At 43.3% G+C, this 26878-nt stretch overlaps 1 protein-coding gene across 1 annotated transcript in view; it reads left to right on the top strand.

Moving 5' to 3' along the window:
- LOC106588299 (teashirt homolog 1-like) overlaps nucleotides 1-10510 on the top strand; it is a 29799-nt gene extending 19289 nt beyond the window's left edge. Inside the window, exon 2 of the mRNA XM_014177131.2 lies at nucleotides 6555-10510. Within this exon, the coding sequence (XP_014032606.1) occupies nucleotides 6555-9958 (3404 nt within the window). The 3' untranslated portion in view covers nucleotides 9959-10510. The remainder of the gene's footprint in view (nucleotides 1-6554) is intronic.
- Nucleotides 10511-26878: the final 16368 nt, after the last annotated feature.

Here is a 26878-nt window from a genome sequence, read left to right as displayed (position 1 = left end):
TCTTCTGGACAGGGATATAAGAGTGAACTGACAGTACTCCCCCCCTCCACAACCCAATAGTCCCGTCAACTCCCCTTAGTGACCCCCCCCCCCCCCCATTGTTTGAAGCTAATGTAAAATGCTCTGTTTATATGACCCATTTTAGCTGGTTATTAGCGGCCAGCAAGTTAGTGTACTGCAGATGACAGGGAAAGTGTGCTACACAACCTTAGGATATATATATATATATTATAGGACGAAGTAGGCTTTACATTGGAGTGTGTGTGAGATGGAGAGAGAAAGGTGGATGAGAAGGTACAAATGCATTATACATTTGATACCATGCTACAGGTGTATCATATGAAATTATCTTCATACACCTTTTGTACCTTTTAATATCCATTTACCAACAATAGGCAGAAATGTTATGTACGAATACAAATTTGGCTTAAATGATGATAATTTTAGTGAATTGAATAGAAAATAAATTACAATCACTCATTATGACAGATAAAGAACTGTCTCCAATCGAGCATAAGATTAGAAAAAAGTAATACTTCCAACCCATTTGAATTCCATTTATCCTACATTTCATATATCTTGTCGAAAGTAGACACGCGCACTCGGTTGTGCAGCGAACACGGTTTTCCTCCACCTCCGGAAGTTTTGGAAAGCCGAGGAGATGAAATTGCACGGCCTGCTGGAACAGTACACCAGCTATTGGAGGCCCTGCAGGTATTGTGCCATATGGTCAATTATTCCACATGGGCAGGGGGAAGGGGGGGCTGGGAACTGTGAGCAGATTTTTATAAGCAGGCAGTTGAGGGGAAATCAGATATTAATTTAGAGCGACCACTCCACAAGATTCACGGCAAACAAAATCAATGTCACTTTTTACTGGGCGAGGTCCATGTAAAACAAGCCTCGGAACTTCAAAGGCCCCCGCTTTTGTTTAGGCTGGGATAAAGTTTGGTCTGTCTTGAGACAAAAAAAGGCAGTGGACATAATCACAACAATAATGCTAATCGGTGAATGGGTAGCTCCCTAATCAAGGATTGTATGATGGAAAAAGATGGGTAAAAAACGGAATACCCTTTCCTAGTATAGTTTGTTCCTGGGCATATTGAAGGGTCAAATTTGGTTTGAAATCGCAAAAAAGCAGTCAAACTTTGCTAGCCGAATAATGTTAAAGGAGATTGTACACCAACAGCAGTCACAAGAGAAGTACTAAAAAAACAGAGGTCCTCACCATTACAGTAAATAATATGCCCTTCTTTTTTTTTAACAAAGGGAACGACTTTGAGAATCATCTCGAAATTAAAACTATGCTATCGACCCTTTTACACACAGACGTAAATGAAAAGGTCTGGCAGTTTTTCCTCGGTTAGCCTTAGCGAACGTAGGCAGTAGGCCTTAACGCCAGCTTGCTTTAGCGTAGGCCCCGCGAGCGCTTGGAACAGACAGCATCACGCCACCCAGGCCTGTGCAACAGTGGCTGTCCCAGAGAAGAAGAAAGAGCGAGAGGGAGGAAAAGACTTGCCCCCTGACGTGCGGTGCATTACCATAATTGGCTTTTCTACATGATCGGACAGAGGAAATAATAATGTCATTTTATTTACAGCCAGTCCCACTGTCCCCCTCTCTCTTGTGTGTGTGTTTGTGTGTGTTTGTGCGCACACACACATCGTGCAGGTCAAATGACACACACTGATCAGGCCTGTCCAAAGCCATCACAGCTAAGTGGCAGCGAGCGGAGGGGCCGGTGACAAAAGCAAAGCGGAGAGAGAGAGAGGAATAAGACTGGCCACGTTTCGGCCCCCATTCTGAAGGGCGTCTAAACGGCGACTCGGTTGCTGGTCTGGAATAGCAGAGAGCCCGACACGGGCTAAATCAGCGGAGTGCGAGCAGGCGGAATTGGACATTAGCACCGCAAATGACTGCCAGGATTGGCCCTCTTCTCCGAGACAGAGTAAATAAATATGGAGGGGTGTGTGTGTGTGTAGCATGTGTGTGAGTTGCAATTCGGTGGTGCTGCTTCTCGCTCAACTGCTCTCGCTCCCTGTCTCACATTGTTTCCCTCCCGATAGCTTTGGTTAAGTTTGACACCAGCCAAATGGTGTAACCTCTGCGCCCCGTGACAGATAGATAGTGTTATGGGTTTAAGTGACAGATTTGCGCAAGAGAAACGAGCCAGGAAAAATATATATGAAGCGACTCCATTTTTCAGACGTTATATAGAGAGAGAATCTGCCGGCTCTCTCTCGGGAAAGCAAAACTTAATTTCCGTCTAATTTGTTTTGAAGCAGAGGGGCCTGTCTCGCCAGTTGATTCTCAAGTTGTTCCGATGCAATGTTTGAGCGTGTCAACACATTAGTGCATGTGAGTGAAAGCACAGCTAGTTGGGAATTCACTGTGCATACTATCACAAACACTGTGCCATATAGACAATGCAGAAACAGTACTGTAAGAGGACAATGCTTCTTTTTATGTTTATCCATGACAGATTCTTTGATGAATACAGTATTATATTTAAACAATAAGGTCCGAGGAGGTGTGGTATATGCCCAATATACCACGCTAAAGGTTGTTCTTAAAGAGTGACTGGACACAGCCCTTAGGCGTGGTATATTGGCCATATATCACAAACCCCTGAGGTGCCTTATTGCTATTATAAACTGGTTACCAACATAATTTGTGCAGTAAAATAAATGTTTTGTCATACCTGTGGTATACGGTCTGATATACCACGGCTGTCAGCCAATCAGCATTCAGGGCTCGAGAAACCCAGTTTATAAAACAGATTTGAGCTTGGCATAGAGGGGGCTTGTACATGTTTGCGTGTGCGTGACTGCGAGAATGTCTTTCTGTTTTTGTCTATGTACTGTAAACTTAGGGGGTGTGTGTGTGACAGTAAAGGCCCGGTAGTGTCCTGCCGAGGTGTCACCTGTCTGGAGGAAGCCCGGGCCAAAGTGACAGGCTTGTCTCTGGATGCAGATGGCCTCGCTCTCCCTTTCCTCTCCACAGCTGTCACACGTCCCCTCTGTGTTTGACACACACACACACACACACACACACACACACACACACACACACACACACATTTGCACACACACATACTAACACGCACACGTCATTGACACTGACACATGAACGTACTGAGACACACAAACACACAGGGACAGGCCTGATGGATACATACAGAATATCTCCCTAGCACACCAGGTGGATAGATGCGCATAGATGCTTACAAACCCACCCACGCTCACTCACATACACGCACACAAATGCACACCTTTCATTTTTATCTCGCTGCCTCAGGTTACAGTCGATTTCACATATGACCCACCCAAGGACAGACAAACTCAAAACTCTCCTGTTCACACCTCTATCAGCTAACACCTAAACAAATCTTCTTTCCTTTTTTTGTCTTGACAAACTTATTTTCCTCTCCCATTCTCCGTGACAGCACAAAGTGGGCTTCTTTTTCTTTTTCTCTTTTGTTGACTGACAGGCACAGCAGACGTCCTCCCCTCCCCCTATTTGAATCCTTCCCCCCTCCCCCTCTCTCCGTTGTTCTGAGTGAGGCTTGAAAGCGCCTTGTCAGCGTCTCCCCATCACTGATTGCCTTATTAGACACCGGTGACACCAGGAGATTTTATTTATTTTTTTATATTTTTTTACACAGATGGCGAAAAAGGAGGGAGAGGAGAAGGGGGGGAAAAAATGGACTTTTATGTTGTTGTTTTTTTTCTTTCGCTGAAAGAAAAGGCTTGTTTGTGGACACTGACACCCACCACCCTCACACTGACACATGATTTGACACTGATGGTTGTCGAGGTGGAGGCAGCAGTCTGGGGATGTCGGGGGAAGTACGTGTTTGGGGGGGGTGTGTGTGTATGGTGGGGGGGATCTGGGCTGAGGTGTAGGTGTGTGTGTGTGTGTGTGTGCAGGAAAAGACTGGCATTGTTTTTAGAAGTGTCAGGTTCTCTTGTCTGTCTCTTCTGTCGAGGCGTTCCCTCTTTACCCACTCTGCTCAGTCAGAGCTAAGGGTAATTATAGTGGAGACGCTAATTTACATTTTTTTTGGTGTGTTGCTTAGTGTGATGAGCTATTTGGAGACAGTGAGAGAGTAAGAGTGATGGGAGAGTTGTCAGTGCTTTGAGGTACTCATCCAAACGCTCCAATGAAGTGATATACGGAATGCTCTTGACAATGGATGGACCTCTGACATTTTTTGTTGTTGTCAGTTCTTTAATTGGATTAGATGTGAAAGGGTGTGATGTGGGGCTCTGGGATACGCCTAGTTGTAGTATCGGACAGATAGATTCCAGGAATTATGTGAGCAGAGTAGTATTACCTTTTTGTGTGTATACAGTACACGTTAGAGTTGGATGTTCGTACACATTTATACCAGAAGCCACACAACACACACACACACACACACACACACACACACACACACACACACACACACACACACACACACACACACACACAGTAGTCACAGTTGCTTATGGCCCTGCAGCTTCTCTCAGGCAGCAGTAAACGGCAGCTCACAAACATCAGGTATTAAGTCTTCTCCGATTATGGGCGTGAGCGGCATGCACAGGCCAGGAGCTGACAGCACATCTGCCTCCTCGCTAGAGACTGATACTGGCACCTTGGACAAGCATCTTATGGGGAAGGATAGAGTGAGCTGCCCGAGCACTGTCTCCATCTGTCTGTCTCTGTCTCTCTTTCACTCGCTCTTTCCCCCTCGCTCTCGCTGTCCTTCTCTCTATTTACAGTGTTTCTCCTTTACGATTGCCATTACAATATGGAACGTATGTAATGTAGATACAGCACGTTTTCATATCGAGTGGAACGTGACGTAGTATTGTGAAATTGGAACACATTTGATTGTTTGGAAATTTGTTCCTCTACAATTTTTTTTATTCGCTACTTAGTGCAGTTTAGAGACAGTTGAAGTCTGACATTGTCTCAAAGTCCAGAGGGCCTGGATTTCTACTTGAGAGACGGTTGACGCTGGTTATAGGCTTATTCTCAAAGTAAAATGTCTGCCATGATTCCTGCATGGCTCCAGGGGTTGCAATCTCATGTTGTCTTCCATTAAAGATAGCCACCCGGGCAGCTGATCAACACAGGTAGTGCCTTGTTAAGTACTCAATCACGTGGCTTTCATTCACTTTCCTTAATGGTCATTAAAGTAAATGGCGTGTCTTTTCTATCTTGTCGTGCCCTGACAAAGAATTCCATTATTCCCTTTTCGAGGCTGACGACACTTAAAAGTGTGAATGCCAGAGGAAAATGCAGTTTCATTAGACACATACCATAGCCATGCTGTTGTTACCTATTATCTCTTCTTTATCTGATGAAAGGCCTCATAAGGACTGCATGATTGTTTTGGTGTTGAAGAAAAAATAACTGGTGTAGTTTTTCCTCAATTCAGATAAAACATTTTTTAAATAGTGTACTTCGAAATAGTATGCAGATGAACCTTGATATAGGAGTCTGAGTGGAGAAAGAGAAAGTATACTCAGAAGTCACATCCTCTATGGGTAATATTCTGTTTCCCCTCCCCCCCGGAAGCCGCCACACTCCGCTCCCTGAGAACTAGTACAGCATGGATGGTGACAACATGTCATGTCATTTCCACCGGCGATTTCCACGCGCCACGCTGTGAGGAGTCCACTGCCTATGCCAACTCTACGCCAGCCCGGTCGAGGGCCTGGCATGCTCACCCACTTATTGCACACTTGACGGGCAGGGTGTGAGTGGCACAGTGGTAGCAGAGACTGGATCAAAGTCAAGAGAGAGTCAGTGCCCTCCAACTAGAAGAGGAAGCCATTTTAGTACATGAACTGGCTTGTGGCTGTGGTGGTCACCTTTTTAACTGGGCAGTCTAATCATTTGAAGGATAGGATTTAGGACTGTGAACTTTTCTTTTTGTATATTTGTATTCAACAGTGTACATCAATATTATATAGTGTATGATAACTTGGAGTTAAGACATTACAGCACTACAAAGCAACAAACATGAGAGTTCTAACATGCTGTATGTAGGCTACTGACCTTTTTTGTCAAGTGGACTCTGTGTTGATTAATATACATCTTCTGCTTTGGGAACTGGTTTTCCATCATGTAGAATTTTGCTTGTGTCCCTAGTTTTTGAACTCAAGGGGAAATATTTATCTTGCTCATCTGTGTTCTCCTTTACCCTTGCTGAGCCGTAATGTTCGATACCTTCGTTAGGCCGCACAGCGAAGGGGACTATCTATCATAGTCAAGATATCGATGTTTGCCACTTTATAATTGCAAAGCTGTGTCCTCTGCCAGGACTATTGACAAAAATCTCTTAAGAATCATGACGCTCACCCACTCTTTACACGTTCAGAGATGCATGCATGCATGGTATACACACATTAAACGCACATTATGGGATACAAACATTGAGAATCTTTATACACATCAGGTGGACACATCTGACCAGTTTGAGTGGTGCCATTAGGAATGTTCTGTCCCAATGAGTTGCCTGCCTGATGTCCCTTTTTTTTCTCTCGTCTTGTGTTTTTCAGCTTATGGGGACGAGGACGAATTTAAGGCTGATGACAAGATCGATGAGGAGCACCTGCAAGATGATGGGCTCTCCTTGGATGGACAGGACGGCGAGTACCTCTGCAACGAGGACGACGATGCCGGGGACCAATTCAGCTTTCAGAACTCCCCGTTCAGCAATGGCACCAACCCCGACGCCGGCTACGCCTCTCCTCTCAGCGATACCAGCGACCAGCTTATCGACTTCCAGAGCACTCGCTCCAAGGACGGACTGGATAAGGAGGAGGCAGTCAAAGGAGGAGTAGACCACCTCAAGATCCCCAATGGCCTGTCTCTGCAGGACAGCCTGGCACAGATGAAAGCCGTCTATGCAAACCTGATCTCGGACGCCTCTTGGTCCAGCATCACCAAGGACATGCTAAGAAGTAACAGCAACAAGGTCATCAGTGTGATCAGCAACAGCAATGGAAGCGGCCACAAGGGGAGCAACGGTATCGCCAACAGTAATACTATCAGACTTGTGAACAATAATAACCACACCAACAGCAGCAGCAACACCTCTGCCCCTACCAACACAACCAGCAACACTACCGCTACAAGCACCGCTAACACTAACAACAATGGCACTGGTGTCAGCACTGGCAGCACCGGTGGAGTGACCTACGACTGGCACCAAGCTGCTTTGGCCAAAACCCTGCAGCATACACCATATAACCTCCTTCCCGAGCCGAGCCTCTTCAGCACTGTGCAGCTATACCGGCAGAACAATAAGCTCTATGGCCCGGTGTTCACCGGTGCCAGTAAGTTCCGGTGCAAGGACTGCAGCGGAGCCTATGACACGCTGGTGGGGCTCACGGTACACATGAATGAGTCAGGCCACTACCGTGATGATAACAAGGACAAGGAGGAGGAGCGGGGAAAGAGGTGGTCCAAGCCCCGTAAGCGCTCCCTCATGGAGATGGAAGGCAAGGAGGACGCTCAAAAGGTTCTCAAGTGCATGTACTGCGGCCACTCCTTTGAATCCCTGCAGGACCTGAGCGTCCACATGATCAAAACAAAACACTACCAGAAAGTACCTCTCAAAGAACCCATGCCAGCCCTCACCTCAAAACTGGTGCCACCTACCAGAAAAAGAGCATTTCAGGACTTGGTGTCCCCGTGCTCACCAGAATCTATCCACAACATACCTGGTGTACACCTGGGGGAGACCATGAAAGACCAGAAAGTGGTTAACCCCTATGTCACAGCAAATAACCGCTACGGCTACCAAAATGGCGCCAGTTACACCTGGCAGTTTGAGGCTCGCAAGGCCCAGATCCTCAAATGCATGGAGTGTGGGAGTTCCCACGACACCCTGCAACAACTGACAGCCCACATGATGGTCACAGGACACTTTTTGAAAGTGACCAACACAGCGTCCAAAAAGGGGAAGCAGTTGGTGTTTGACCCCCTGATTGAGGAAAAGATACAGTCCATTCCTCTCCCGCCGACCTCTACACGACTCCCTGCGCCCAATGTGAAGTCACAGCCCGATTCTCCTCTCCTGCTCTCCTCCCACACTGAAGAGAAAAGGGAGGAACACGAGGAGAAAATGGAGATGAGTGAACCAGAGACTAAGATCAAAGAAGAGAAAGAGGATCTGACTGAGAAAAGTGAGAAAGCTGGCAAGGCTAGACATTACAAGTATCTCACAGAGGAAGACCTGGAAGAGACTCCCAAAGGAGGTCTGGATATCCTGAAGTCCTTAGAGTTCACAGTGTCAAGTGCAATCAGCAAGGCCCAGACTGGGACGCCCACCTGGGGTGGTGCTGGCTACCCTAGCATCCACGCTGCCTACCAGCTCCAGGGGTCTCTGAAGTCCTCCATGCAGAGTGTCCAGGTGGTTCAACCCTTGTTCAGCACTAGCAGCTTGAAGGTGATGGCCTCTGACTCCAGCAATCTGATCCATTCACCGATCAGCCATTCCCCACCTCCAAGCCACAAGAACAATGTGCTGGCCATGGAGGAGCTAGTGGAAAAAGTCACAGGGAAGGTCTCTGTGAAAAAGGAGAAGGACGAGAAGACCTCAGAAAGTAAATGCAAAGCGAGCTCTACCAAGTCACCGTCCCCACTGTCCAAGGAGAGGAAGGGGTCACCCATGCCGGAGAGCCTCAACAAGCCGGTGAAAAACATTGATGTAGAGGATAAGAGCGAGCCTAGAAGCAGAGAGGGAGAGGCAAAAGACAGCAAAGCGGATCCGCCAATGAAGAACGGAACAGATGTGCCAAAAACGGTAGTCAGCAATGGCTGTAACAGCTTGGGAATCATCACAGATCATTCACCTGAGCAGTCTTTTGTCAACCCTCTCAGTGCGTTGCAGTCCATCATGAACAATCACTTGGGAAAGGCCTCAAAGACAGCCACCCCCTTTCTAGACCCTCTGGCAATGCTGTACAAGATCAGTAACAACATGATAGAGAAGCCCATGAACAACTCCAATCGGGTCAAGCAAGTTGAGTCAATCAATCGATTCTATGACAATGATGACCAGCCCATGGACTTGACAAAATCCAAAAACACGAATGGACGCACCGCTAACAGCACCTCCACTACACCGAACAACAACAACAACTGTAATACCAATAACAGCAACAGGCCTATTCTCTCAAGCTTGTCTGAATCTCTTTCGTCCCCTTTACGGGAAAATGCTTTGATGGACATCTCCGACATGGTCAAGAACCTGACCGGCCGTCTGACACCGAAATCGTCCACCCCATCCTCCATCTCTGAGAAATCTGACGCGGACAACAGCGCCTTCGAGGATGGCTTGGAGGAGCTCTCTGCATTCCAGAAAAGGAAAGGCCGGCAGTCCAACTGGAATCCTCAGCACCTCCTCATCCTTCAGGCCCAGTTTACCTCCTGTCTCCGGGAGACGTCTGACGGCAAGTTCGTCATGACTGACCTAGGCCCCCAGGAGCGGGTCCATATCTGCAAGTTCACTGGTCTCTCCATGACCACGATCTCCCATTGGCTGGCCAATGTCAAGTACCAGCTGAGGCGGACAGGCGGGACAAAATTCCTGAAAAACATTGACTCGGGCCAGCCCCTGTTTCTCTGCAGTGACTGTGCCTCTCAGTTTAGGACTCCTTCCTCTTACATAAATCATTTGGAGTCCCACTTAGGCTTCAGCATGAAGGACATCTCAAAGCTTTCCATAGATCACCTTAGAGAGCAGCAGGCAGTTACCAGAATGATAACGGAGAAAACGTTCAGTTCCCTGGGACTTAATGAGGAAGACTCATGCTCTGTATTTCAGTGCAAGCTGTGCAATCGGACCTTTGTCAGCAAGCATGCAGTCAAACTGCACCTTAGCAAAACGCATGGCAAGTCTCCGGAGGACCACCTGATCTTTGTCACTGAACTAGAAAAGTTTGATAAAGCATAAATGAGCTGGACAAAAGCTGATGATATGACTGATTACTGAATCGTTGCACTATATCTCAATACTGCACTGCATCTTAACTGAGACTTTGGAATCAGTCCGAAGTAACTGCTGTCATAAAACTGGGCCATGTTCTGTTTTGGATTTTATTTAATTTTTAAATTGAACACACATTTTGCAGGTTATTTATATGATCTTTTGTCTGTGCATGTTTTTCAGTGAATTATAGGGATACTTTGGGATTTTGGCAATGAGGCTACTTATCTACTTCCCCAGTCCGATGAACTCGTGGATACCATTTTTATGCTTCTGTGTCCAGTATGATGGGAGTTTGAGGTAGTTTTTGTCGAGCCGATGCTACCTAGCGTTAGCGCAATGACTGGAAGTCTGTGAGGATCTGCTAGCATGCTAGTTCATCTGAATCTGGGGAAGTACACTGAACAAAAATATAAACGCGACATGTAAAGTGTTGGTCCCATGTTTCATGAGCTGAAATAAAAGATCCATGAAATGTTCCATATTATTTTCAAAAATGTTGTGCGCACATTTGTTTACATCCCGGTTAGTGAGCATTTCTCTTTTGCCAAGATAATCCATTTACCTGACAGGTGTGGCATATCAAGAAGCTGATTAAACAGCATGATCATTACACAGGTGCACCTTGTGGTGGGGACAATAGAAGGCCACTCTAAAATGTGCCATTTTATCACATAAAGTTTTGAGGGAGTGTGCAATTGGCATGCTGACTGCAGGAATGTCCACCAGAGCTGTTGCCAGATAATATAATATTCATTTCTCCACCATAAGCCAACCTCCAATGTTGTTTTAGAGAATTTAGCAGTTTGTCCAACTGGCCTCACAACCACAGACAAAGTAACAACACCAGCCTAGGACCTCCACATTCAGCTTCACCTGTGGGATCGTCTGGGAGGGGTATTTCTGTCTGTATTAAAGCCCTTTTGTGAGGAAAAACTCATTCAGGTTGGCTGGGCCTGGCTTCCAAGTAGCCCACCCATGCCTAGTCGTGTGAAATCCATAGATTAGGGCCTAATGAATTTATTTAAATTGACTGATTTCCGTATATGAACTGTAACTCAGTAAAATCTTTTAAATTCTTGCATGTTACTTTATGTTGTGTTTATATTTTCATTCAGTATAGATAAAGGGCATAATTTCCAAAATCACAAAGTATCCCTTTAAGATGAAACTAACATTTAACATTTTTTTGAACAAAACCACAAATTCTGCAAATATATGATTGATATGAAGGTGTTTAGTTGTTTACAACTAATAAAAAATGAATTAGGATTTATGCACTTTACATAAGTGCTTTTGGGGTACTATGATGAGGTACACATTAGGGTTGTTAAAATAAACTCCATGGCAAGATTACATTTAGACTCTCTCTTCTCCTGATCACCTCAACATTGCATAAGGGATATAACATTTTAAAGGATGATATGTAGGTCAAATAGCAAACTACAGAAAGAACAGAATACTCATTTGTTTTGCTTTTCTCTGCATACAGTATTTGTTTCCCTAATCAAGTATTATTTAATGGTGGTATTGAAATATTTGCTTTGATACCACGTTTCTTTGTATTGTGTGCAGTTTCAGTTTCAACTTGTAAATTCAGTTTTAAAAGGATACATACATAAATGATCAGCAAGCGTGTGTAAATGTATGTCATATCTTGCTATTTGCTGCAGCTCAACATTTGTACTGTGTGCATTTTTATATTGTCATTTTATAGAGAAATATGGAAAAAAATATACAATTAACTATATATAGGTATAAATAGTATATACAGTGCCTTCAGAAAGTATTCAGACCCCTTGACTTTTTCCACATTTTGGTAGGTTACAGCCTTATTCTAAAATGTATTAAATATTTTTTCCCCTTCATCAATCTACATATAATACCCCATGATTACAAAGCAAAAACAGGATTTTGTAAAATGTTGCTAATTTATTACAAATAAACTGAAATATCCCATTTACATAAGTATTCAGACCCTTTACTCAGTACTGTGTTGAAGCACCTTTGGTAGCGATTACGGAATGTAGAATCTAGAATCTTAGAACCTAGAATCTTCTTGTGTATGATGCTACAAGCTTTTCACACCTGTATTTTGGGAGTTTCTCCCATTCTTCTCTGCAGATCCTCTCAAGCTCTGTCAGGTTGGATGGGGAGCGTTGCTGCACAGCTATTTTCGGGTCTCTCCAGAGATGTTCAAGTAAGGGCTCTGGCTGGGCCACTCAAGGACATTCAGAGTATTGTCCCAAAGCCACTCCTGCGTTGTCTAGGCTGTGTGCTTAGGGTGGTCGTTGTCCTGTTGAAAGGTGAACCTTCGCCCCAGTCTGAGGTCCTGAGCGCTCTGGAGTAGGTTTTCATCAATGATATCTCTGTACTTTGCTCCATTCATCTTTGCCTCGATCCTGACTAGTCTCCCAGTCCCTGCCGCTGAAAAACATCCCCACAGCGTGATGCTACCACCACCATGCTTCACCGTAGGGATGGTACCAGGTTTCCTCCAGAAGTGATGCTTGGCATTCAGGCCAAATAGTTCAATCTTGGTTTCATCAAGACCAGAGAATCTTGTTTCTCATGGTCTGAGAATCTTTTGGTGCCTTTTGGGAAACTCCAAGCGGATTGTCATGTGCCTTTTACTGAGGAGTGGCTTCCGTCTGGCCACTCTACCATAAAGGCCTGATTGGTGGAGTGCTTTAGAGATGGTTGTCCTTCTGGAAGGTTCTCCAATCTCCACAGAGGTACTTTGGAGCTCTGTCGGGTTCTTGGTCACCTCCATGACCAAGGCCCTTCTCCCTCGATTGCTCAGTTTGGCTGGGCGGCCAGCTCTAGGAAGAGTCTTGGTGGTTCCAAACTTATTCCATTTAAGAATGATGGAGGCCACTGTGTCCTTGGGGACCTTCAATGCTGCATAATTTTTTTGGTACCTTTCCCCAGATCTGTGCCTCAACACAATCCTGTCTTGGAGCTCTACGGACAATTCGTTTGGTTTGGTTTTTGCTCTGTGGGACCTTATATAGACAGGTGTGGGCCTTTCCAAATCATGTCCAATCAATTGAATTTTACACAGGTGGACTCCAAGTTGCAGAAACATCTCAAGGGTGATCAATGGAAGCAGGATAAACCTGAGCTCAATTCTCATAGGAAAGGGTCTGAATACTTATGTGAATAAGGTATTAATGCTTTCTATTTTTAAATTTGCAAAAAAAAATCTAAAAACCTGTTTTTGCTCTGTCATTATGGAGTGTTGTGTGTAGAGTGCTGAGGATTTTTAGTTATTTAATCCATTTTAGGATAAGGCTGTAACGTAACAAAATGTGGAAAAAGTCAAGGGGTCTGAATAGTTTCTGATGGCACTGTATACTGTATATATACTGTAGAGCCAGAACATGTCCTTTTTTTCAATGAAAAGTAGGTCCTTCAGTGTGGTTTACATGATTAAATGTAACTACGCAGGCATCTCTTCTGGTGCATGGTACTGTATGTCAAAATAAACATGCAATGCACAAGAAATTATACATTTCAATGTTGTATCATTAATACTGTTCAAAATTCTATCCTCTAAATCATGAAAGTATTGTTTTGTTTCTGCAATTGTAAAATAAACTTTAAACCTGTATTCTGCTTTGTTATTTATCTTGGAGATTTTTTTAACAAGGCAATGTAGCATCAGGAAAACATTGATTTATTCTTAGTGGATATATCAATTCTCGGCTTGAAGGTAACCAGACCCTCAGCAAAAATGTGTTTTAAGTGGTCAAGACATTACCTTTCGTATGTAGTTTGTCTATCACTGATTAGACACACTCATATTGACTATTTCACATTGTATATTTTGTGTGTTAGCCTCTTGATGACACACACCAATGAGCATTAGTAGAGTCACAGCAACGAGGGGATTTGTCTCCTGGACCAGCAAAAAACAAGCTGCACTTTGAAGAGATTCATATTGACAATGGAGTCGAGATACTAGTGATTTTAGCACCATAGCGCCTGTTAACCTTTTACTGCAGTGGGCTAAATTAGGGTCACACAGAGGGATTCACCTCACACACATGGTTATGTGCTTAACCCTTGTGTAGTCTTAACATTCTGTATACTCCCCTTGTCCTAAGGGTAACAAATGAGCCGCCTTCACTAAACCCCTAAAATAAAGCAGCTTAATTGAATTTTAAACCCCACATCTATTTTGCATGAAGAAACAACCTGTCATTCATCACAAACTTTGGGAATATCTGGGTTTTCCCTCTTCACAATGCAGAAAGACTGCATTTAATCAGTGGACACCACACATTTTTATTATAACACACATGTCATAATTGTTTTCTTTACTAAAGTAGATGTTTAATATTATTATCATTATTATTGCTAAAGGTACTGCATAGGTGTAAACATACATTTTAGCAAGAGATAGCACTTGTATAGCCTAAGAAAGTAGCAGAAATGTGCAGAAGGTAGTTTTGAATGCATTTTATTGAAGGGAAACAAGTCTTGAACTTTTTTGGCAATATTGTGATATATTCTTACAATATATACTGTACAATGAGGAATTCAACTACAAATACTAGTCTTCTCCCATTTTTTTAACCATTGCCCCCACCCACAAGGTGTATAAACGATGGCAATAAATAAGAATAACCTAAGATAATAGGTACAAAACAAAATCAATCAATCAACTCTAATTAGCACATGTAGGACAGTGTGCAAGTGTGTGTGCATGGACTTTGCAGATGTATTTCTGACATGTGCAGCACATAGTATTTGTTTTACAGTCCTTCTTTGGGGGGCAAATTGGCATCTCCTTCTCTTGCCTGCCCCAGCTGCAGCCTCCGGTGGATCAGGACAAGATTCAGCCCCCTGAACAGCTTTCACAAGCACTGCAGAGGCTGCTGTGCGGGGGAGGCGCTCCCTTCTTTGAATGTGTGGGGTTACAAGTGCCTTTCCCAGCTGCTCCAGGAACACCCTCCTCTTGTTCCGCATATCAGGCATCCAGGTAGGGTTGATCTTGTTCCATATCACAAGGCATTGTATAAGGACACATCAATTATGTTATGGAAGATGACCAGGGGCCAGTGGGCAGTCATCCTCCTGCAGCTGTAAGTTCCAATCACCTTGTCCAGGTTGTCCACGCCTCCTTTGTTGTGGTTGTAGTCCAGGATGATGGCTGGCTTCCTGTCCTCACGATGACTGATCTCAGTCAATCAGTAGCGGTTTTTGTGGTGTGTAAATGATTTTGACCCGAAGACAATCTTTGTACCCTGGTTGTGTACAGCTTTCATGGAAATATGAACAAAGGCACTGTTTCTTATTTTCTAATGTTGGGGTCACTCTAGGAAAAGTCATCAAATTTCAAGTTGAAAAAATATCATTTAGGGGTTTTTCTCTGCTGTTAAACATAGTGGCGGGTCATTTTTTACCTTTAAGAGGGTTAAAGAAAGAAGACACCTGTACCATGTCAGATATAGAGTTGAAATGTATAACAATTTGAGTTTGCATACCAGTAATACACTTTATATACATCACAGAAGACTGAAATATATAGAAACACCAGATTTTCCTAATGAGGCCAAAGAGGGCGCTTTTGGTCATTGACTGCAGGAAAGGGCTAATCTTCTCTATCTTCTCATAGCAGATAGCACTTTGCTGGTTCTGGTGATAGCCTCCCCCTTTTGTTAAGGATCTTAGCATGGTCCTAGTACTTAGACTATGTAAATCACTGTAATCGTAAGTAACGCCATAATGCAGCTACCTGTGGAGCAGACAGCAACATTCGGAGATAGGCACAGTTTAAGCAGATTTGCATGGCTTTGCCTCGTGCGATCCCCAAACGGATTCCGGGGGGATTCGTGGGCCTCCCGCTTATTTGGTAAATGTCAGTTTCCTTTCGGGAAACCAACGTTTACTCCTTTCAACTCAATTACGGGCCATGGACACGGGGCCACAGAAAAAAATAACAATAATGGGTATGAGAGCAAATATGCATTGAGTGCACGATCATCTCAAACGCTCTTTTACTTGAACGGACAAATACAGTTGTCCAAAACCGTACACATCAGCCAATCGAATAATATTACGAATCTCTGTTGAATGTCATGGATTGGTAATGACAGATGTCATAACATAGTCACAAGTGTTATGTACGTCATATGCGGCAAATCAGTGGTTAAATAGTATCAGATTTACCACAGTCTGACTGGTGGAGAAATAAACTTGTTATTTTGATGATTGCAATGTCTAATATCCTCTGCCCAATCCAATGATTGAGTTAGATGGAACTGGTAACATACACATTGTATATTACAGTAAGAGATGAGTTTCTTTGTCAATAACATCTGACTACTTGGGAAAATCAGAACTCAAAGACCTGACGCTCAGCACATTTAATCCTAGAAGGAATAGCTTCAAATTTAAGTTACCAGAGGAAATAGGAATATACAGCAGGCTTAGTCACTTCTCTCACCGAAATACAGAGAATAAGGGGTATTGTCATTAAAATCAGGATTTGTGAGGGACTTAACAGTTTCAGGTGTATTATAAAATTAAGCCTCCAATTTTTCTGAGCCACCTGGGGACTTGATAAAGGGGGCATGGCAGGTTTCTTCCGGACGGTATTTAAGATGACACACAGTACTGCCACCCCACACATCTCTTGTACATTCGCCTGAGGCGCTTTATACAAAACAATAAGGAACCGAGGTGCCTAGCAGCTTGTGTTCAGTACGTGGAAGTCATAAAAGAAAACAAACACATACTAAGGGATTTAAGTCACAGAAGAAAAGTTGTGAGGCAACATGAGACATAAACATTGGGGTAAACCCTGCTTTGGAAAACTAACATCTGGGGGTTTGTTCAGTTGGTACAAACAGGTAGAAATATTCTTAAATGGAACAAACATATTGGAGAAATTCTGAAATGACCAAACCATGTTTGGGAAACCCTGGACTATACCACTCAACCAGCAACTTCATGTATAAGGGGAACTTGATACGTGGACCACAGGACCAGGCAGGCTCTAACAAACGCTCAAGGCCATTAAACCCATGGTCTGGGGCGGATGGCTCATTATAGGGGCGGATGGCTAGGGGCGGATGGCTCATTATAATGGCTGGAATGGAGCAAATGGAATGACATCAAACACCTGGAAACCATGTGTTTGATGTATTTGATACCATTCCATTAATTCCGCTCCAGTCATTACCACGAGCCCGTCCTCCCCAATTAAGGTGCCACCAACCTCCTGAGATCACACACACATGATAGAAAAGCAAAATCACAGAATTAACAATGAAACTATCCTGATGTTTACACATGCACCAGCATTGCTTTCAACCACAGGAAATATGAATAGAGGTTTTCCTAGATGTCCTTTGCTCGTCTTGTGGAAGAGCTGTCATCACACAAACGCAGCCCATCAATATGACTGTCAGTCAGACAATGTTTTGTTTGTTCTCTTGCGATTCCATTTTTGTTGTTGTTGCTGTAAAACAAACAGATAAATAAATTGGCTAGATGTCATCAACATTACCCTACAAGGCCACAGCATAAATATGATGTTAAAAAAAAGGGTGTTTACAGCAGAAGGCATCATGAATTCTATTTGTTTTTACGACTTATAATAATCAAAATGAAAAATCTCGAGTCCGAGCACTGCAGTGTACTGCAAATGAATTAGACTTTTTTTATTTAAATATCACGTTTCCATGATGTATTGGTGGCCAGACAATTGGACAGGGAATGTAAAGGATTGAGACTTGTGGCAGACATATCGTTGTACATTCATTTCCTCCTTACAAAATGAATACAAAAGGAAACTGTGTAAATAATATCAACAACCCCATGTCACTCATCTTATATTTCCGTGCTCTCCTTCCACTCATCACCTGCAAGACTTACCACAGTGTTAAACAACATGTACTCACCTATATCTCAGTAGGGACTTGTGTCATAGTGAGTACGGATGTCCTAAAACGTACACCATCATGCACTCCGCATCGTTGCTATGATCCTATCATATTCTAGACGATTAGTTGCTAACTTCTTTCTACTTCCATCATCTATCCCAGGGGTACTCAACTACTATTTGAGATGGCCCAGTCACACACATTTCCTAGGTGGCAAAGGTCCGGATGGATATTGTCACGTCATGACCAGTAAAAGGGGTTATTTGTCATTGTAGTTTGGTCAGGGCGTAGCAGGGGGTGTTTTGGTGTTTTTGGTTTAGGTTCTATGTTTTCTATTTCTATGTTTAAATCTAGTTTTCTATTTCTATGTTGGGTTTTTGGTAGGACCTCCAATTAGAGGAAACTGGTTGTCGTTGTCTCTAATTGGAGGCCATATTTAGTTGAGGTTTGTTTCACTTGTGTTTTGTGGGTGGTTATTTTCTGTATAGCCTGGATGCCTTATGGAACTGGTTTTCGTCGTTTGTTTATTTTGATTAAGTGTTTTCATCGAATAAATTAAGTATGAGCACTTTACCCGCTGCGCCTTGGTCTGTCCATTACGACGATTATGACAGATATTGTAATTTATTGCCATAGTAACAAACCACCATCTTTCTATCCTTTTTTTTTTGTCGGAACCGGCGGGCTCTAATGACCCTGTTCTGGGTTCGGATTTGAACCGCTGTTGAATATGGCTGATCTATCCATTGCCATTTTCTGGCCTCCAGGCCTGAAGATAGAAAATGAAGACTCAAAACTCAAAAAGACCCTTCATGTCGGACAGAGAGTTAATTCCAATGCTAGTTGACACATCTTTCCCTGCTGAAATCGTCCCAGTCACTCGAGAGCCATCTTGTAAAGTGTTGTGTCCCTGTCAAAAGTAAGCCGTGTTCGGAGATAGAGCGCAGCCGCTATTCATCAGGGTGAGTCTAACGCTCATGAAGAATGGAGATGTGACAAAATAATCTCTTTGGAGAATAATGATTGCTGCCAAACCGTGTTTTCGAAATCTATCAGACGCTTTTCTTGATGATGCCCGTCCTCTATGAGGACCCGCAGGTGTGCGGTGATGACAGACGACGGCATCTTTGCTTTGGCATCAGTCACTGTTGGAAGCAACTGAAAGCATACCTCTTCATCGTTGAGTAGCTTTACTTTTTATTTTACCTTTATTTTGTCTTAGTTTACCTAGAAGTGACTGAATAAGCCATTATTATTTCTGACTGACGGGATATACCATCTCATGTACAAACAATGAGAAGAAATACATTTGTTATGTTTAATTTATGTATTCTTCCCTCAGTCCACATGCATTGTGGTTAGATTGGTATATATTTCCATGCATTCGAGACTAAATGATTGAATTGCACCCGGGCTGAATAATATTTCCTCAGTCTGTAATTGCATAGGGCCTCCACGGGCAACAAAAGCTACTACTGCTGCGGTGGGATTCCTCTAGCAATCAAATCTTAAATTGATAAGAGGAGGAAAAAAGTTGCCTGTGTACATCAGTAATAACAGAGATAGCTCTTTCCCCATTTGTGTATAGAAAATGTAGATTTAGCCTTTAGGGCCTGAGGAAAAGAGATGGCTCGTACTATCTCGTAGTCTGAGGTTCATAACATTGTTCTGTCGACATTCCCTTGTTATGTGGGACTATTCCTGGCACAGGTTGCCCGATTTGAATGTCTATGTGTTTTCCAACCCCCCAAGGTACAAGAGAAACTGCTGTCACATGGTTGGTATATAAGCCTTGGACATTGTGGTGGGTCCCGTAACGTCTAGAGTTTCATTCACATTCTGTCCAATCCTGATTCCTGACATAATTTGCATGAGAATAAGCACAAACTCCAAAAAGTGACACGTCCCAGACGGGCGATCACAACTCGGCTGTCATAATTATGCCTGTAAATTCAGGTGACACAGATCTTGTGTCCTCATCAGGTCTGACTTGACAGTGGTTCATGTTCCCTCCTGCTTTTTTTGTGGGGGGTTGGTTTTGTTTTTAATCAGTGAGATGGACGTATCTTGGTTGCGGGAGCCTACGGAGGGGCAGCGGGCTAGCCAGTGCGGCATCATTAGCCGAAAACCTGCAAGCTGCTGACACTTGTCGAACGAGGCTCACTCGAACCACGGACGATGCATCCGCATAATGTTGAGAGGTGAAGGCGTTTCTATGTACAGCGGTGCTGTCAGGTGAAATCTCGCGGGGAAGGGACTCCAGAAGGGATGATGGGAGGAGATGGCGGACAGATCTTCCTTCTTCAATGGATGTTCGTATACAAACCCAGATAGGTAGTCATACACACTTTCCATAACTGCAGTGTCCTTAAGAGTCAACAATAACTTTGACTGATCAAATTTACAGTATGTTTCCCTATCGGAACAGCAATTGTCTGCAAAAGTTAACTAAAATAGTGATACATTGTCATACAACCATACTGAGAACCAGGCTGAACCTCACTTGCATCCTACCAGATGCACTCACAGTATGTACAAACATGTCCCATTGATTTGAAATTGATGGAGCAATGTTGATATGTATCCCTGCCGCTGGTGCTGCCGACATCATTGACATCCCTGACGCCATGTCCCTTTGAAGGCACACTGTTTCTTCTCCATCCTCATCCATCAGTCTATCTATGCATAATGTATATCTGGGGTCACGTACATGGCTGGCTCCCCTCTATCTGATGTAGTAACAAGACTCTAGAGGGGGAAGGGGTATTTTGTGGGCACTGGAGAGGCTTCGTTATGACCTCATCATACACTCCGCTTGTTACCTTTGATGAGAACTAAGATCACCATTACAATTCAGGGGGTGACCTTTGAACCGAAAAGAAGGTAAGAGCAACTTCCTCATTATTGTGCTTTTCCCATATTATGGAAAATGTTAGTGGTTTAGTTAAACGAACTGTAACTTACTGTGCCTGACTCACCTCTTCTCATTGACGCACAGTACACAATGTAATAGCTTACTTTAAGAGATGGGGCAATCATTCACAGCTCACTCTGTAGCATATGATGTTGTGTGAAGAGACGACTATAAACACTTTGTCCTGTCATGGTTTATTTTTTAAGAGCATATGTCCCATAACTGTCATGAATGGACGCGTTGAGCCACTGATATACGGCTGTACGGATTATGGAGTGGTGGACAAGGCTGCTTGCTTTGGACGCTGATGTTTAGAGTCTATTAATTTTACAGTGCTGTTTAGAATTATCCATTCGCTTAAAGGTTAACGGCCTTCCCCTGCTTATGAAGAGTGCATTTCCCCCCCTCGTGCCAAAAGTTCCAACACGAGCCCGTGGACCTCTCTACATTGACACAATGATAAAAGTTTGCAGGAGTCACATGCTCAGTTAAAACGGGAAGGCCATAAATTAACGGACATATCCTCGGAACTCAGCCTACAGTTCTACAGTAACTACTATACATACAGTATATATCTTAAAGAGATGTATTAATAAGGGAACAAACAATCCACTTAATGCCAAAGTGAAGGAGAGAGTCATATTTACAAGTCCCCCAGATGAGATTCCTCTGCTTCTGCGGCACCCAAGTCAGGGTGGATGATTTAGCGCGCAGGCCTGCCGGTATTTTGTCACTCAGCTAGAGTCATTGTTCTCTGTCAGCTGCCAGGAGGGAGGCTGAAGTTCACCTTTAACAATAACGCTAAATGCATGGTGGCGCGATGGTCCAATAGCTCATGAATATGAATATAAATATAAATAGACAAGTTGAAGATGGATGCTGGCTTGTCACTTTCATCTTACCTAACATCTCCACCGAGAGTTTGCCGTGTCCCAGATCTTGCGACTGAAGCAGCAGAGCTGACTTCAACAAAGTTTGCGAGGGACAGAGGCCTATAGCTTGTCACACTTTGAGAATACTTTGTCACACATACCTTTTTTTTTATTTCAAACAGATTCCCAGGTGATCATGTTTTTGTGAGCTTGAATATTATTACAGCAGAATGGATTAATCAAATCAGGGACGCTCCCCTGTAAATAGCCAGGGGAGCATCAGCTGATTTTAAGTCCTAGTTTCGAAGTGCTTTATAACAAATATTTAAGTCTTTTAATTCTATTAATTGTGCTTTTTTATCTGTACTGAAATGAAAGAGCAGACAACAAATCTTTCTGTTTTCAGATCGGTGAAGATCAAGAACAGGAGATAAGGAAAGGAGATGAGTAGAGTAAACCCCTTCTGACTATAGAGATGCATCCATAGAGTCCCAGTTGACCAGAGGACCAATCAGAGGGGTGGTGGGCATGGCTCAGTCCCGTAGATGCTGAGATTCTCAACCGGGCAAAAATCTGTCCTCTCCTTCAGTCCTCCGTCCTCCTCTACTGCGTGACCCGGAAACTGATAAGTGTTCGAGTGGTCGAGGAGAGTGTCAATTCGTTAATAGGTGAATGTCCTCTTCTCCTCGATAGCCTCCTCCCCACCGAGGAACCTCATCGGTATTCTATCGGCTCCCTATCACGGAAGCGTTTTGAAATCCACCACACCCTATTTAAATCAGCTGTTGTTTTCTCGGAGGAAAAAAGCATCCACTAATTTAAAAACTATATTTTACTTGTCTTCTATCTATAAAATGCCTGGCACAACCAGCTACATTTTATTTTACCACTTTACACATTTATTTTGGGATTCTTCTGTAAATGTAATTTGTTTGGTGAGTGGAGAAGGAGAGTTTCATTTCATACAAGCGCAATTGTTTCTACATTTCCTCTCCCCACCACCTCTCCTCGATTACCTTTGACCTTTTTCAAAAAGAGGCAAGGAGAGGACAGAAGAGAGGGTGTGAGAAGTCGAGCAAAACCGATTGAGATTCTCCTATCGTCAGTGTTAGGGTTAGGGGTGGGGCTACCTCTCTGGGTAGCGTCCCACCCGCGGGATACACTGTTCAACAGCCAGTGAAATAGCAGGGCGGCAAATTCAAAACAACAAAAATCTCATAATTCAAATTTCTCAAACATACAACTATTATATCCCATTTTAAAGATACACTTCTCGTTAATCCAACCACATTGTCCAATTTCAAAAAGGCTTTACGGCGAAAGCAAAACATTAGATTATGTTAGGACAGCGCCGAGACAAGAAAAACCACACAGCCATTTTCCAAGCAAGGAGAGGCGTCACAAAAACCAGAAATACAGCTAAAATTAATCACTAACCTTTGATCTTCATCAGATGGCCTTCATAGAACTTCATGTTACACAATACATGTATGTTTTGCTCGATAAAGTTCATATTTATATCCAAAAACCCCATTTTACATTGATGTGTAATGTTCAGAAATGTTTTGCCTCCCAAAACTTCCGGTGAATGAGCACATCAATTTACAGAAATACTCATCATAAACGTTGATAAAATATTCAACAGTTATTAAAAGAATTATAGATACACTTCTCCTTAATGCAACCGCTGTGTCAGATTTCAAAAAAGCTTTAGGAAATTTTGCAATAATCTGCGCTCAGATATCAAAACAAGCCATACAGATACCTGCCATTTTGGAGTCAACAGAAATGACAAAAATTACATTATAAATATTCACTTACCTTTGATGATCTTCATCAGAATGCACTCCCAGGATTCCCAGTTCCACAATAAATGTTTGTTTTGTTCGATAAAGTCCATCATTTATGTCCAAATACCTCCTTTTTGTTCGTGTGTTTAGTCCACTACTCCAAATGCAGGAAGCGCGCGCAAAATGTCACGACGATTTACGTTCGTAGAAACATGTCAAACGATGTATAGCATCAATCTTTAGGATGTTTTTATCATAAATCTTCAGTAATATTCCAACCGGACAATTCCAATGTCTTCAAAAAAGAAAAGGAACACAGCTAACTCTCACGTGAGCGCACGCCTCTGAGCTCATGTCATTTTCTCACTCATCTACTTACAGGAGCTCTTGTTCTCTCCCTATTCACAGTAGAAGCATGGAACAACGTTCTAAAGACTGTTGACATCTAGTGGAAGCCTTAGGAAGTGCAAAATGAACCCTAAGTCACTGTATAGTGTATTGAAAAACTACAAACCTCAGATTTCCACACTTCCTGGTTGGATTTTTCTCAGGTTTTTGCCTGCCATATGAGTTCTGTTATTCTCACAGACATCATTCAAACAGTTTTAGAAATGTCAGAGTGTTTTCTATCCAAATCTACTAATAATATGCATATCCTACCTTCTGAGCCTGAGTAGCAGGCAGTTTACTACGGGCACGCCTTTCATCCGGAGGTCAAAATACTGCCCCCTACCCTAGAGAAGTTAAGTCCTTCTGAAGGATACATTCTAATATATTCATCCTTCTCCTTGTAGCTGGTTGGATGGTGAAGCCACTGTGTCCTGGTTATAACTAGAAGCAATGCAAAGGCCAGTTCTACATAAAGCAAAGACTAGCTCATTTTTACTAAGTTGAGCCCTCTGTGATAGTATAGTAGATTTAAACCATATATTGTTATTTACATACTGCACACAATGTCACATCCTGATCGGTTTCACCTGTATTTGTGCTTGTCTCCACCCCCCTCCAGGCGTCGCCCATCTTCCCCACTATCCCCTGTGCATGTATACCCGTGTGCTCTGTTCATCTGTTGCCAGTTCGTCTTGTCTTGTCAGGTCTTACCAGCGTGCTTTCCCATCTTCCTGTTTTCTCAAGTTTATGTTTCCCCGGTTCGGACTATTCTGCCTGCCCTGACCCCAGCCTGCCTGCCGTTCTGTACCTGCCTGACTGCCCTGAATTACGGACCTCTGCCTGCCCTTGACCTGTATTTTGCCTGCCCCCTGTTTGGTTAATAAACATCTGTGATTCTAGCTGTCTGCATCTGTGTCTAATCCTGAGTTCTAATACACAGGATTGTTTGCTGTAGGGAGGTACAGTAAATAATGAAATGAGGGATGGCAAAGTTATTATTCACTTAAGAATTGTCATTTCTTATAATATTTAAATATTTATTTTAATATATAATATCTATACAGTATTTTTTTTTTTTACAGTGGACGTCTCTGGAAGTGCATAATCCAGGACTCTGTTTGACACTCTTTACTGACTATCAGAATGTACTGGAAGTATCCTGCCTGTCCAGTCATTGAGTGTGATGGGTGTAGGCCTTATTTTGAGTTGAGCAAGGCACTCGCTAAACCCGGCTCTCTTTCTTCAGCCGGAGCTGCGACTCCCACATTGTCACTATCTTCGATGGCTTTCGTTTCACCTAACACTGGGAACCTTGACGTGCGACATTGAATATGACTCCCCTAGCACAACAACACACCGAGATTGAGTTCCCCTGGTGGTATGCTCACTGCCTGCGTCTGTTGTTTTTTTATAACTTTCATTGCAAGTTAAGCCAACCCCGACTGCCAGGAAACAGAGATGTGACAAAAACAGGGGGAAGGGGGCAAAGGGAGGGGGGAGTGAGGGAGAGTGTTAGCGTATGCCAAAGCCAATCTGCCACTCAGCGACAGGCTGTTTGACAATCATAGGCTGTCATCACTTTCTGATCAGACCTGTCACCAGGAACGAGGGGAACGAGACAGCACTGCGTTGGAAAAATCCACACGTTTCACCCCCCACACACACTCATACACACACATACCGCTCACACCGCTCACACACACATCACTGATAGGCGAGGCACTTCTGTTATTTATACACACACAAGCCACATTTTGGAGAGCCAACAAATCAATTTTTTCACAAAGTGCCACACAACACCAATACGAGAAAAACTAGAATTGGATGTGTATTTAAGTAATGGGATGTTATATAGTTGAAGTCGGAAGTTTACTTACACCTTAGCCAAATACATTTAAACTCAGTTTTTCACAATTCCTGACGTTTAATCCTAGTAAAAATTCCCTGTCTTAGGTCAGTTAGGATCACCACTTTATTTTAAGAATGTGAAATGTCAAAATAATAGTACAGAGAATGATTTACTTAATCTTTTATTTCTTTCATCACATTCCCAGTGGATCAGAAGTTTACATACACTCAATTAGTATTTGGTAGCATTGCCTTTAAATTGTTTAACTTGGGTCAAACGTTTCAGGTAGCCTTCCACAAGCTTCCCACAATAAGTTGGGTGAATTTTGGCCCCTTCCTCCTGACAGAGCTGATGTAACTGAGTCAGGTTTATAGGCCTCCATGCTCGCACACACTTTTTCAGTTCTTCCCACAATTTTCTATAGGATTGAGGTCAGGGCTTTGTGATGGCCACTCCAATACCTTGACTTTGTTGTCCTTAAGCCATTTTGCCACAACTTTGGAAGTATGCTTGGGGTCATTGTCCATTTGGAAGACCCATTTGCGACCAAGCTTTAACTTCCTGACTGATGTCTTGAGATGTTGCTGGAATATATCCACATAATTTTCCTCCCTCATGATGGCATCTATTTTGTGAAGTGCACCAGTCCCTCCTGCAACAAAGCACCCCCACAACATGATGCTGCCACCCCCGTGCTTCACGGTTGGGATGGTGTTCTTCGGCTTGCAAGCGTCCCCCTTTTTCCTCCAAACATAACGATGGTCATTATGGCCAAACAGTTCTATTTTTTCTTTCATCAGACCAGAGGACATTTCTCCAAAAAGTACAATCTTTGTACCCATGTGCAGTTGCAAACCATAGTCTGTTTTTTTATGGCGATTTTGAAGCAGTGGCTTCTTCCTTGTTGAGCGGCATTTCAGGTTATGGCGATATAGGACTCGTTTTACTGTGGATATAGATACTTTTGTACCTGTTTCCTCCAGCATCTTCACAAGGTCCTTTGTTGTTGTTCTGGGATTGATTTGCACTTTTTGCACCAAAGTACTTTCATCTCTAAGAGACAGAATGCGTCTCCTTCCTGAGTGGTATGACGGCTGTGTGGTCCCATGGTGTTTATACTTGCGTACTATTGTTTGTACAGATGAACGTGGTACCTTCAGTCGTTTGGAAATTGCTC

Source organism: Salmo salar, chromosome ssa27, assembly GCF_905237065.1.
Source record: "Salmo salar chromosome ssa27, Ssal_v3.1, whole genome shotgun sequence".
Lineage (NCBI taxonomy): Eukaryota > Metazoa > Chordata > Actinopteri > Salmoniformes > Salmonidae > Salmo > Salmo salar.
This window is presented reverse-complemented; position numbering and strand designations above follow the sequence as displayed.